The sequence below is a fragment of the Osmia bicornis genome, chromosome 4, assembly GCF_907164935.1.
Source record: "Osmia bicornis bicornis chromosome 4, iOsmBic2.1, whole genome shotgun sequence".
In the NCBI taxonomy this organism is placed as follows: Eukaryota; Metazoa; Arthropoda; class Insecta; order Hymenoptera; family Megachilidae; genus Osmia; species Osmia bicornis.
In genome coordinates, this window is record NC_060219.1 from 10437168 (window position 1) to 10451661 (window position 14494).

The following is a 14494-nucleotide window of genomic DNA, read 5'->3' on the forward strand; positions in this document are numbered from 1 at the left end:
CATTGAGATTAGCAACGGGTAAAAAATCGATGTCATCGCCCCCAGCCCACCGCACCCTCGTTTCGCTCGCTCAACTCAACCCTCTGCTACCCCCGCAGGGTCAAATAAAAGAACTCGAATACACGACCCCTGGAACGCGTGCGTGTACCATCCGCTCGTGTGTACGTGTAAGCATGCATACGCGTGCGAGCACCATCGCGGAATATGTGTATATATGGACGGTAGAGTGCTGGAAAAGCGACCCCCGACTACCGAAAGCGACAGAGTACGGGAAAGAGACGGTGGCTGGAAAGAAAGAAGAGAAATAGAGAGGACGCTCGCGCGGATAGATAGACGTATATGGTATGTACATAGATGGAAGCAGGAAGAACTGGAAAGGCAGGGTGAGTTATATGCAATTGGTCAGCCTGCACATTTTTTATCGGCCGCCGGGCGCACCAGCGATGAGAAATGGTATAGTTACTCTTGTATCGACGAACGCCAAAGGCGATACGAATATTCCTCGAGAACCATCTAACCCAAAAGCTTTTCGAAGGGAGACCTAAGGATCTATGACCCTACTTACGAACCACAGGGACACTAAACGCCTCTTCAGAACGGACGATTGCTTACCGCACGGTTAAAATCCTCGTCCAATCGTTTCCATTACACTCAAATTTCATACGTCGTTAAACTGTATAACGTTTACAAGAGAAAACTGCACGAGATGATGGCTTAATTGAGTAGGAAAGCTCGCGTCCCGAAGACAAGCCTTTCAATTAAGCGATAAGCGTTATCGGATAGGTTCGACCGAACCATCCTACGACTGGTTGCACGAAGGAAACAACAACGTTGCACGCCAGCCCGGTCGCTTTTGCATTCCTTTTCCACCCCCGTTCTCTCTTAAATCTCAACTGTTCTCCGAACACGCGAGACCGTTTATCTTGTCTCATCCTTCCTCCTCATATTTTTCTTGTCCACCGTTGCCACTTTTGCGATCTCTCTTTTTTTCCCCTGCTTTTATTGCCCGTGCCATTGGGTGAAATCTGATTTCTCCCCTGGATACCGTCGGTGGCGAAAATCGAGCCGAGTTTGTCGCGTAAACAACCTTTGAAAAAATCAGCGACGATCGATAGAATCGGAAGGGCAAATTAATCATGAGCCAGGAATGGCCGTTTCGATGCCATTATTATTACGTCTCTGGCGAGGAAATGGCATTCTCCGAGGCGTGAGCTAGCTCGACTCCGCGAACTTTTAACTTTATTGAGCTCCAGCAGCGAGCGAGCACAGCCAGCGGCGGCCTCGCGTCATACTAATAAAACTTTTTACCTTTTGCGACAAGCGTAAAACTCGTTTCTCCGTCTCGCGTAAGGGATTGTTCGTCGGATCGCTGTACAGTTCGGTCACGACGGAATTTCAACTTGTAATTTTGAATTACCGACTTCGTGGCATTATTTTTTTTTCTCTCTCTCTCTCTGTCCCCGTAAACGATGTCAGAAATACTTGCCTGGAATAAACACGAGGCGAATATCCATCCCCTTTAATCAACAGCGAACGTGTTACCCAACGAAATACGTAATCATCCCTCGGAAGGATAAAAATCTTGAAACCGTCGGGTGGTCTTTCTATTTCGAATCGTCGTTTCGTCATCGCACCGCAACAATCTCTACAAAAACGTCCCCGTATCGAATCGGTTCCTCCGAGTATCAGCACACACGACCGCATTCGAGCCGTAGGGGTAGTCGCGTGTATAGGCCACGTCTTACAATTATTTGAAGAGCAATAGGAAAAGAGAGGTGGTCGAAAGGAGCGAAAGATTCGTATAAGAACTGGGACATTGGCAACAAATTCGAGTTAGTCGAGTAGCGAGTGGTAAAGTGGTGGTTGCGGGATTTAACGGTGGGCTGAGTGGCGAATGTCGACTCGAGGCGATGCTAAGAGAGAGCAGGACCTATCAGCTAGGAAAAAGGGTGGAGAAAGTAGAAGAGGAGAAAGTGGAAGGAACGATAGACGGACTAATGGGAGAGAGATTGCGATAGAAGGAAAAGGATGAAATCAGAGAGACTCGCCAACGGTGTGCCGGGTAAAAAGGGTAAAAACGAAGGGGAAGGTTGACAGAGAAGAGGATGGAAGAGCACGAAGAAAGGATCAAGGGAGACGGAGAGAAGAGTAACCTCGTAGGGGAAGATTGTTTTCATTCGGTGCTCAAATTGAAAAGGAGCGAGGACCGAAGACCGCGATTCGAAAGCCGGCTAAGTGCCGGAGACAACCAAACGGAGGGTGATTTATTCTCTCTCGTTCTCCGACCAACCCCATCCTCCTCCGTCCACCTTGCTTTTATACTGAAACGAAGAAACAGAGAACGAGAGAAGAGGGAACGCGCGGAGACGGAAAACTTGAGATTCGTACAAGTGGCAACGTAATCAATTTTTCTTTTTCGAACGCCGTCTTAATTCGCCGACCGAAGGGGGAGAAAGTGTTCGGGGTGTTAAGGAGAACGATACCGGAAATTCAGACTGATGTGTAAGCAAATTATAAATAGATTTTCATCTGTTAAATAAAATCGCCACGGCTTTGAAGCGCGCGAATGTTGCAATGAATAAAAATGAATCGATAAACAAATTCAATTTCAAATCGTCCGTAAACACGCGAGTGCAAAGTTATCGCGACTAATTAATCAATCAACGAAGAACCAATAACTTTTCATTTCTCCTCTAATTAGCGATAGAAGACCCTTACTAGCCCCCCTCGGTGTTACACTAGCTAGCTGCAATTTGTCGTCGCCGCTACGCCTGACGGCGATTGATTTCCCGGCGACCAACGATTTTCCGTTTCTCTCTCTTACTTTTATTGCCCTTCTATGCGCCCATTAGCAATTATACGATCGTATCGAGTAACCACTTATTCTCATTTCCCTCCGTCTACCAGTATAAAACAGTAGGTATATCGTTTAAAAACGACTAAGCGTACCAAGTTTCTTCTACAACCGAGTATAATTCTAACATTTCTATCAGGATTTCTTCTGTTTATCCCGTTCGAACTATAATATCTTTCGTACGGTAGATAATTGAGTAGAACGAGAGGTGTGTTAATTAGTCGATTAAACGGCAACACGTTTCAACGGTTACGTATCAATTCGAAGCGCAAATCGTACACGGCAATAACAACGCCGCCTATAAAGCATCCTAAGCTAACTAGTTTGCCACTTGAACCACCGGACGCAATTTCGCGCCGATTTAATGGTGGACCGGCCTCCTGTTCGACGATGCTACCCCTACTCTATCTCCCTCCGGCTTGCACCCCATTAAGCAACGCCCCTGGGTACAAGGGTGAGAAATGATCGGCCGCTAATGCTAATGAATATCAGCTCGTCGGTGTCAGGGAGGGTTGTTTGGAGTTTAGGACTCTCGCCACCCCATACCCTGAATGCTTTTCGAGGAGTTGGTTCGCGTGCAACGAACCCCTCGCCGCCCTGGCGGTCGCTTTTAAGAAAATTGTCGACAGAGGGGAACGATGGCCCGCTCTGTTTCCCCTAATTAGCCAAAATTACACGATTTCCCGGGCCAGATGCGCCGTCACCCCCTTTCGTTTTTGCGGCCAACCGGGGGAAGAAGGGTCGCGAGGATCGGTCGACATATTCCGAACTTAATTAACGAGAAATCTTTTGATCCTTAAATTACCCTGGTTACCTGGGAAAACGCGATAGAAATCGGCCGGACACTCTTAAAGCGCTTCCCTCGTTCCGATTTAACGTGTCTCTCGTTCTGGGAACTTTCGCCAAAAGGGAAGATAAACTTTCGCACGCGTTTACAAACTACCTTCAACAAGATTAAAACGCACCCTCCCGAGTCTATGAATGCGAACGATAAGCAACGGATGGAATTGTTTTGAGAAGAGAATCGACTTACCTGCTTGTGCATCTCCACGTTGAGGCCGTAAGACATTTCGTAGTACTGAAACAGAAAGAAAGAACAAGGATCGTTAACAATAAACGTTAAGCGTTTTATTATCGCGAGACGATTCGTTGTAAATAAATATTTGTCAACGTTCGATGAGCGGAATTTAGAAAAAACAGAGCGGAGGATCGGTAAATCTACAATGGCCAAGAGTTTCTGTCGACCTTCTACCTTTCTGTCGCTCCTTTCATTAGCGATACTTAACTTCCGTTTCTTTACAATATCGTTTCAGACCGTCTAGAGTTTTCACGGAGAAAGCACGGAACCCGGTCGGCAGAAAACTTTTAATAAATACAACAAGCTTCTCGTAAATCTCGACGAAACGAGAACCGCCGTACCACTGTTTCCCTTCCTGTTCCCTTTCACTCCTTTCTCCGCCGCTTGCGAGCTACGTACAGAAGAAAGGATCATTACAACGTTCTCCCGCCAACGAGCTGGATCAACCGACCACTTTTGTCTCTTCCGCGAGGAATTTCTGCACCGTGTTCTTTCACTCCTGTTCAAAATTGAAACTGACCTCGTGGCATTAATGAAAAATTTTATGACATCAACCCGTTTAGCTATTAATTATTATAATTATTTCAATTTTCTAATTATTCAACGTCAACCATTCGCAATCTACGTTAAATTACCCTTGCAGTTCGCTTAATTATGTAACAACTTCTCGTTAAGGGTTGAAATCGATTATCGATGGCGTGGACGATCGAATAAATTTCAACGTATTCTTCTATCTCGTGTCACGATCGATTAAGCTAAGAGCCTTGGCGAACGTCGAACTACAGAGAGAGGAGAAGTCGGGATTCGTTTATTCCCGCGAACCTGTCACCTATCGATGAATGTTAAACGACGTCGTTAATTTTCAAGTGTAAGGAGGCGGAAAGTGAGGAGACTGTTCGCGGAATGAATAGACTTTGCGAGAAAGATTCCCTTGGAAGACCGAAGCCGAACCGTTCCAATTGGGTTAACTACATACAATTCGTGGTACGGTCGTCTGATCGTAAATTGGTTAGTAGCTAAAGTCACTTGGGTACCAGTCATCCGTTCTGGGACGCATTACGTACAGAAACGATTATTCTACGGCGCATTATGGCTCGTAAAAATGTTCGAACAGATGGCATGCAGGAAGAGGAATCGGCAAGAGACACCACCGCCGCATGGTTATGAACGTTCCGATGTTTATTACATAAGTAATTTACACCGATATATTCTAGATTTACGATCGTTTCATTTCAAATGTATTTGTTAACGAAGCTGGAAACGATCCCTTGATTTTAACCTCGTATTCTCGATTTTCAAAAACTATTGTCTAATTAAAAAAAAAGAAAAAATAAATGAGGAAAGAGGGAGGAATTACGAATCGAAGTGCATCATCGAATTAGCCCGAGGGTTAGTAAACAGAGCGCAATCGTGCGAGCCAGTGGCTAAGTCAAAAGTGGTAATCCAGCGCGGCGTCGAAACAGAGGTAAGCTGATAAGCAACGGGAGAAAGGAAGAGTCACGTTCGAGCCTGGACGAGGGGTTCGATCCAGCCTGCGTTCCGGTAAAGTGCATCGTATCGTACGATTCGTGAATGCGCTTGCGCGATCGTAAATCGGTTAGCGGCTGTCGCTTAGTACTGCGTGTCCGCCTTTAGCCGCTCGTTCCGGGACGAATGGCTTCGGGGGCTTGGCTTCGCTCGTCGAGAGAAAGCACACACATCCCTGGCCGACAGATGCTATACAGAGATCGATACCATCGGCCACGGAAATATACCGACGTAATAATGCAATCGATAATCACGATCAGAGCCCTATGATGATGATGACGATACGGCCGATAAGAAACTAAACCGAGAGGATATACGTTCAGATCGTTTCCTACTCTGTCGATGTTTCGGTTGAAAATTTTACAATTTCATTTTATTCCTCTGGTGTTAACGATCGCGATCATAGGAACGATAATAGTGCGTCCTCCATCCTCTTTGATAACACCTTTTACAACCCTCATATCGTAATATCAAGTTTGTCAGACAACCAACTAAACGCCACCCTCTTATAGACAATTACTTAAGTAGATCGACAATACGCGAAGGGTTACGATCATTACTTAGCGATAATTTAAGTGGAGCATGCACGAGAATCGTCGATACGCTTCGATTGTGTTGCAAATTGTAAAAATTATTTACAGCCTCTTAGAAACAGCTTTTAAGTTGATAAAATTTGAATTTTTCATGCAATCGAATTTCGCAAGAAGGATAGTTAAAAAGTGAACGATATTACGTTTCGGTCTTATTAATATCCATCGCTTTGACACAACTGACCCTACACTTCAACGGAACTGAATCAAATTAATTTGCGGCAGAGAAAGCGTAATTGTGATATCGTAATCACGCTACATCGTCGATAATAGAAACACGAACTCTTGACACGAGAAAGCAATTCGAAGTGGTATCTTTAGCTCTTCTTCACGCGAATTGTAATTTATAAAGTTCCTTAAAACTTTAGGTAATAATCAGAAAAACCATCGTTCGATATTGTAGGGTAATTGTTATTACGCTATATTGCGTTATATTATAAAGGAAGGTTAACACGAACCGTAGAAGAGGGAAATAAAAGAATTACCCGAAAGCAAATATAATTTATTCCCGTTCAAACAGGAATCGGCGATCGAAATCGTATATCGATAAAATTAACCCGACTTTTAGATTGCTCGTGCATACGGCACGGCCCGTCTGGATATAAATCGATTTTTATGAAAGATAGAAGAACGGTATCGCGAAAAAGAAGGCATCGACGAAGAAATTGAACGTAAATTGTGCGTTATCGACAGACCCTGATGGGAATTAATTCGACTCGACGATGTAATAAAATAGCTTCTTGGCCGCATCCGTGGAAGGTTATATTGGTCCGTTGGAAAGTCCGAAACACGAAGAAAAGAGTTCGCTGGGCCAAGTCGATAATCGGATGAAGAGAAACTCTCGGTGTGGCAGTAGGGGGTCGTATCGATCTCATCTCCGCAGCCTTTCCTTTTCTATTTTCACGTGGTTCGGAACCCAATAATAGGGGTTGTACCGATAATTTCACCCCCTCCGGTTATTCGATATGGATCTTTTAGTAGCGCGCCTTTGCTAGGGTGACTCTGAGCCGCCTACTCTCTTTCCCAGTCTCCCCCATTCTATCTTTTTCACCTCGCCCTACCCCCATATATCCTCTTTTTCCCTGGCTCATTGCCTCTTGCTTTGTTCCACCTTGTCCCCCTCATTTTCCTTTCCTTTCTTTTCTTTCGTTTGAATGTTTTAACAGGTGCTCGCCTTCTCGCGTACAATTAATAGATAATTAATCGTTGTCGGACTTGATTGCGACCGCGTGAATTAAGAAACCCCTTTTCTTTTACATTAAATTCGAAGCGGTGGTCGACGATAAAAATCAACCCCCATCGTGGCAATGAACGCGTTAATCGGTGAAACACGATCGCGAAAATGCGACCCGTGAAAGCGAGACGTTATCCTCGGTAGAGAAACGAGGGAAAGGAAACACGTTCGAGGAAAAATTTATTTGCTCTCGCGGTTAATTCTTGTCCTCCAGGTCGAGTCTATGGGATCGTAAAACGACGAGAAGGGATGCGCGTCGACGTAAGTGAAATCGATAGCAACGTAAAAGGAGAAGTCACAAAGTCGAGGGCAACAGTTACGAGGTTGGCAACGTTAAGAAAATTGAATAACAAAAGAGACCGGTAGCCGTGATGAAAGAACGATAAAAATAAAGAATACGGAAGCAGAAGAAAAGAAAGATCAGGTAACGAGTGTATCGCGGAAGGGTGAGAAGAGGAACGATAAATTCGTGAAAACAGTTAACCCCCGCGAACATCGGGTGCACCGTTATTAAACTTCGTAAACGTCGGTGAAAAGAGGAGGGTGAGAAGGAGGAGGACGGAGAGAGAAACAGTAAACTGCAGGGTGGAAAGTTCAAAGGCGGAAATAAAATCTTTAAAAAGAAACAGACGGCGAAAACGTAAACGAGAAAAACAAGAAGTAATCAAGAAACATGCCCGAAGGATGTGGGTTATGTTTAATTTGTTGTGTTGCGAGGAAAACGAAATAGAGATAAAGAGGGACGAGGGAAAAAGAAGAGGGTGTATATACGTGTGCGTGGGTGGACGGGTAATCGGGAAAGCTATGTTTTCAAAGGGGTAAAAAACCTACCGCATCGGCTACTTTCCATAAAAATAATTTTCACTTCATTCCGAACATATCTCCGTTCCGTCGACACGAACCGTACCGCTTTCATGCTAAAAATCAAATTAATTTCCTATCGATTGAACAACTTTTTCTAAAGTGTAAAAAATAAAAATGAAGGGAAGCCCGAGAAATCAATCCAAGTAGAGGCTGCCCAGATACTTTTCAGGGAATTAATTTAACGGTGCTATATCGTTTCGCGATAAAAACGGAACAACCCCGAGGAAAGGTTACCGGCACGATAAAAATACATCGGACCTCGATGATGCCCGTGGGTGGACACGCGGAATTGTTTCTAGAAACAGGAAGGAAAAAAAGCTCTTCCCTGAAAATCATTTGCGTACAGTTTATAGGAATTATCGAGAAATTAATTTTTGTACAAGTATCGTTGCGATAAGTACAATTGAAAGATTGTACTCGAGGCATCTTTAGATTATTTTCAAAACTTTCACCAAGTATCGGCAATTTACGCGCCCTCGTAACCATCGTCATTTAACGAAAAATATCCGCGAACGTAACGAGTCGTCGGCTTTCGAAGAGGGTCGTATCGGATAAGGACGTGTCGCGGAGGCGATGATCCGTGGTACGAGGTTCACAAAAGGAGGGAAGAACACGAGAGAGGCTGGGCGGTACAAGAAAGGAAAGGAAGAAGGAAAGAAGAAGAGAAAAAAGAAGAAAAAAAAGAAATTGAAGCGGCGCTCGGATTTACGCGGCACGTTACCCTAATGAAAATCGCGGAGGATGAATTGTAGGAGGGGGCAGAAAGGTGGCTGGTTGAAATACACAGGGGTGGAATTAGAATATCAGAGACACGTTCGCACAGTCTGTACATACGGTTACACCAACACTCGTTTCGCTTCAGACCTTGCATATACAAGGTGTCCTATTCAATTAAATTCTAACATGATTAAACACGGGGAAAAATGTCCATGAAATACAATTAAATGGTGTCCTATGATGCATATTTATTAGGAAATTAAGCGTATGCATGTTTAGGTATTGGTGCATCAAAAAAGTCTGTGCACTTTTGGATGCAATTTTTAAAAATTTGAATTATTTGTAAAATTAAGAATATTTTAGATATTTTATCTCTATAATTAAGTCGGAATAAACTTGCAATTGTCGTAGAAGGGTTAAAGATAGAGCTTGCCCCGTTTACGTGGGACACCCTGTATAATACTTGTCGGTAGTTGACAAACCCTCGACATCAATTTCTCTCTCTGTCTCTAATTCTCCCCCTTCTCTTTCTCTTCCCCTTTTCCCTTTGCTGCCCTTCTCGCCGACCCTTCCTCTTGCTACTCTTCGTCTCTATCCCTCTCTCAACCATCTACCCTTCTCGCTCTCTCTCTCTTTCTCTCCCTCTCTCTTCGTTTACTTTGGAGATATCGATTACCGGCTCAACTCCCAACCCCCATCAACCCCTCTGTCACCTCCGACCCCCCTCCCACGCCCCCTCATCCCTCTTATCCACCACCCACTAGCACCCCCTCCTCCCCCAAGCCCCAACCACTCGGCCCAGCTTGCTGCTTGGTTGCTTGCACGGTGTCACATCGGTGTAGCAGTGTACAGAGATGGTACAGTTCGCGACAATTACGATCAAACGTATAGTTAACACACTATCGGTCGACAATGTTTCACGCAGACTGTTGCCTACAGCTCGCAGAGTAATTTAGAGTTTTCAACACATACATACACATACCTCGATTTTCAACGTTCGACCTTTGAAAATGTATCAACCTGTTTATGAAGTTGTTGCACATCAATTTAAAGGTATAAAAAAGAAACGCGAAGACTATTTCTTCCCCTCTCTGATGGCTAAACAAATGACTACATGGTACGGGCATCAAATTTATGAAGCAAGACGGCGGGTACATTTAAAATAATAGGAGTCCCTCCCATTGGAGATGCTTTTTTTTATTTCCAAGGGGGTGAAAATAAATCCAGAACCGAGCAGGGTTGTTGACCCTGCCTGCTCCGACGTCCTACGTTTTCGTAAACCGAAAGCAGTTTACAAAACTGCATAACCGGCTAGAGTACGAGCACGTTCTCAAATATCGGTGAATTTATACACGAGAATAAAACAGACGACCTGATTTCTTTTTCTTCCATCCCGGTTCCTCGGGTATACGCGTACAAGGGTCCTGTGAATAGCAGGGGACCATTGAGACACGTGAAAATTGCTTTCAGAAAGAAAATATCTTCTGAATGTTCTAGATAAACAAATTCGGAATGATTCATTTGTTGTTATTCGTGAATTTGTATAAAGTAAGAACGTCGAAGAAAGAAAGTTCCGACAGGGGAAAAAATGTCCATCGTCGGTTTAATAAATATTTAATAAAGAAACGGAAAATGAAATGGACTCCTGCGGCAAATACTTTGGTCTACGTTAATGCTGCACTTTAATATAGGTAAGTCCAAGTTAAGCTCCTTACCGATGACGATACGATTAGTACGGTTGGTTGAACTAATTGCCTTCGCGCTGATGGGAACTGAATCGAAGAGCCGGCAATATGAAGCGAGAACAATATCGATCGTTTTTCTCCATTGCCGACCGATAGGGGGTCGCGACAAAGATTACCGAGTTCAATAATGGTCCTGTAACCTGGTTGCTTATAAAACCCAACTCCTTCGCTACGATTACCATTGTCCATAGATCATTTTGATAATAAATCCTCGTGCAACGAGAGGGAGAGTTTGTTTTCACATAATTTCTCTGAATTCGATGGTGAATAATTAACAGGTTAATTAGAGGGGTTGGTTGGTAGGGCTTAAAATTTACGATTATTTTTTCAATTACGACGAACAAGTGTACTCGAGGAAGATAAAAATACGTAAAACGAACTTACAAAGTGCCTTACCATAACGTAATGCCTCTGCATCTCGGTCTTCTCGCTGGCCAGTTTCTCGCATTCGATCTTCAGTCTGAAAAGTGAAAAACGATTGAGGACAGAACGAGCCAGACATGCGTTAAAATGAAAACGGTAGACATTGCGTGTGTGCAGGTAGGTGTACTCTAAAAGACACGCGGACATACAGGGGAATATCGCTACTTTTCCCTTTGGGATTCGTGGCAACATCTTGAATTCGGGGAAGAAGAGAGCGCGATATGTGTCTGCGGAAAGTAAGATCGAGTTCTCTTGCGAAAAAGCCGAAGGAATAAGAAGAAATGAGATTATGGGGGCGTTAGCGGTTGCGGTAGACGACTCGACGGGGTAGAAAAAAAGAAAAAGGAAAATAAAGAGAGAACAAACTTGGTCATGAATATAGGAGGACATTGTATGGGTGCATTTCGGTAAATACGACCGTTCCGCGCGTTATCCGTCTTGGAAAATTGTTTGGAAAGTATTATGGAAAATAAAGCTGCTCTCGAAATCGTTACAACGTCACGCGCTCAACTTTTTCCGAGATTTAAAGTTGTACCGTAATTGTGCTTGGTGTATTTCCCGGTTGTACTTAGGATATTATAATTCTATTAAAATGACTTATTTAACTTTCGTACTTTTTTTTAACGAAACAACAGTTCATCTCGATAGCAATTTAATATGAACTATATTTCTTGGAGAAAATAAGAATTTCGAGACTCGAGTCCAGAACTATGGATCTGTAGATCCATCAACAGTCGTAGGCGCGTTAATAGGAGTTGCTAATTAAAGAAAACAAAGTAGATATGTGTATCGTGGTAACAGTTGCAAAGTAGGTGGTACGGTACAACGTTTAACAACGAAGCGCAAATTTAACGTCCATCCGTCGGTCGAAACAGTATCGCAAGTGCACCGTGCAAGATAATTAATGATACGTAAACGCAGACATTTGTACACACGGTTCTATTACACAGAGTTCGCTGGAAAGTGAATGCCGTTCCAATAACGTTAACCATTATATAGCATCACTCGCATCTGGATACTACTTGCCGGAACGGCAATTAATTACCGTCCTGAACGGTAATCAATTACCATAAATCATCCAAGTTTCTAATCCACCGTTTCTTTGTTCCTCTGTTCTTTTCTAAATTTAACCCTTGTGTTCCCAAACGAGACATTCGTACCTGTTACCCGGATACCCGTGGAACTTGGGTGCCCCGTTGGTAACACAAGGGTTAACTCTTTCGCGGCAACTCAGTTAACGTCGTCGAGGGTAAATACACCCGCGTCCTCGATCATCGACGCTTAAACTTTCGTTGCGTCGCGTCGAGGGGAAAATCGTTCGATCTCTGATCGCGGAAGAGGCGTTATTAGAAACGAGAGGACGTCTAGCAGACAATTTCCAACTTTCCTCTCTGTCTCTCTGGAATAAGAAGTGTTCGCGAATGCAACAGCGTCAACGGGACCGCTGCAACAAGCAGAAAACAGGAAGAAGGAGGAGGGAAGAAAACCGAAGAGAAGACGACAGGACGGGGTAAGCATCGGCGCGTCAATAATCGTGGATCTTGGAGAAACGCGAACGCGAAACGGAAGGGATGAAACAGGAAGCGGATGGAGGGAGGTGAAAGAAAAACAAAGAGCAAGCGAGACGATCGAGAAGAGTCAAAGAAAAGAGAAAGACTCACGAGTGGTTCTGTTGCTGGATGAAATTGAATTCCTCTTTGATCCTCTCGCAAGTGTCAGCCACCGTGAATTTCAACCCTCCCGCAGCCCCGCCGCTTCCTCCGCCGCCCTGCAAGCAAAAAAGAGGAAAAAAAAAAAGAAAAAGATGGAAAAGAAACATAAGAGGAGGGGATTCGATTAGCATACACGACAAAGCAGCCGCGACAAAGAACGAAAAATAGATCAACTGGAACGAAGATGAGATAACGGGTTCACCAAGGAACGCAGCTACCACCTGGATGAACGTCGCCGCGCATTTTATGCGACGATTGCCCTTTTTTCTTTTAGCCTTTTTAAATGTAACGCTTCGATTTGCTATTAGCGGTACTCGGTATTTTCAAAATATTCTATTCTATTCGAATACGTATTCATAGGAACGGTTAACGAGATATCTTTCCATCGAATCGCACAATTTCTCCAGACGATACGATACCAGTCTACCTCGCGATTCTATTTACCGAAAAAATCAAGAAACTCGTTAAATAGAGCAACGCGGAATAAAAGAAGAAAGCTCGTTACATTGGAAATCGTGTAAAGAAAATCTATGGCTTTAAGTTCGCGTTGTAACCCAGGAATAAATCTTAACAAATCCGAATTTAAAGGAAAAGGCACTCCCTGTAGGGGAGAGTTGGTTCGTTTCAGAAACGGCTGTAAATCGTAACGAGGTTAAAGTCGAAGATGACAAGCAACCACCATCAAATGGCCTTCGACCGCATAAGGCGCACGCAAACATAGAAATCGGAGCTGAGAAACGCGAGCAGAGGGCATCCAGGTATAAAAGACGAGCGGCTCGGTGGGATGAGAGGGAGAAGCGAGGCCTGAAGAGGCAAGGATGAAGGGCCATGAAGGCGTCCTTAATGAGACCCATTCCACCAGGTAGCACGAGGTCTCTGTCTACGGGTTCTTCAAGCCGCGTACACCGACACGCCGCTCTACCGCTTGAAATTACGGAGAAAAGGATCGGGCTTTCCGATGACAGTAATGATTACGTTACACACACTTAAACGTATCTCTATGTGTCCTCCATACACGTTTACCACACCATCTGCGGTTATATCAATCGAATTTCGTTTGTACACTCGAAACGCGTTACCAGCAATATTAACCCTTTTCCAGACGATAAACCTATAGGACGTACACCGGGTGTTCAAAAGTATCGAAACACTTTTCTCAATTCTTATGTCAAGAAATTTTTATGTTTTCGTTATCTTATATCGGATTAACGTGTTCATTAACAGCACTCAATTGAAAATTCGTCGGGTATCAGCTAATCCTCCAATCGACGTGTCACAGATATAAAGGATGGAATTTGCGATGATTTCAAATCAGGTCATTAATCGGATAGGATGATTAATGGAAGTCATTGAACGTCGGTATCGAACACGGAGAAAACCATACAGAAATTTCACAGGGGAATGACAAAATCTCTGTCGGTAAAGAGAGATATTCTCTCATGGCGTTAAATGGTCAATGACTGTCCGTTGGCTGGAAAATTTCAGTTTTTCGGCGCCACGTAGTCTGGTGTAGAATGATTTGGCCACTTGTTGAATTCGAAACGGGGAGTGGATGTCGGTGGTAAAATGGTTTGGGAACAGGCTGGGGAAGAGAACGACGCCGGTGGGCCTCACTTGTTGCAATCATCAAACGGAACAGTCATCGAACAGGTTGTTGTTCCGATGGTTTAACTCTGAGCGGCGTACACATATCCGTTATACGATACGGCCAACGACAATTCGTTTTCAATGAAAATCCTCGCGCGATCCG

General features: G+C 44.0%; 1 protein-coding gene across 8 annotated transcripts in view; it reads right to left on the bottom strand.

The window, feature by feature from the left end:
• LOC114876701 (protein groucho) overlaps window positions 1–14494 on the bottom strand; it is a 61688-nt gene that overhangs the window by 26337 nt on the left and 20857 nt on the right. For 6 of the 8 annotated variants that reach the window (XM_029188485.2, XM_029188505.2, XM_029188530.2 and 3 more), the window contains exons 3-5: window positions 12694–12800; window positions 10994–11069; window positions 3888–3932 (exon numbers count right to left, since the gene is read on the bottom strand). In XM_029188485.2, coding sequence (XP_029044318.1) covers window positions 3888–3932; window positions 10994–11069; window positions 12694–12800 — 228 coding nt within the window. The remainder of the gene's footprint in view (window positions 1–3887; window positions 3933–10993; window positions 11070–12693; window positions 12801–14494) is intronic. The other 2 variants (XM_029188498.2, XM_029188514.2) reach the window with 1 other exon arrangement.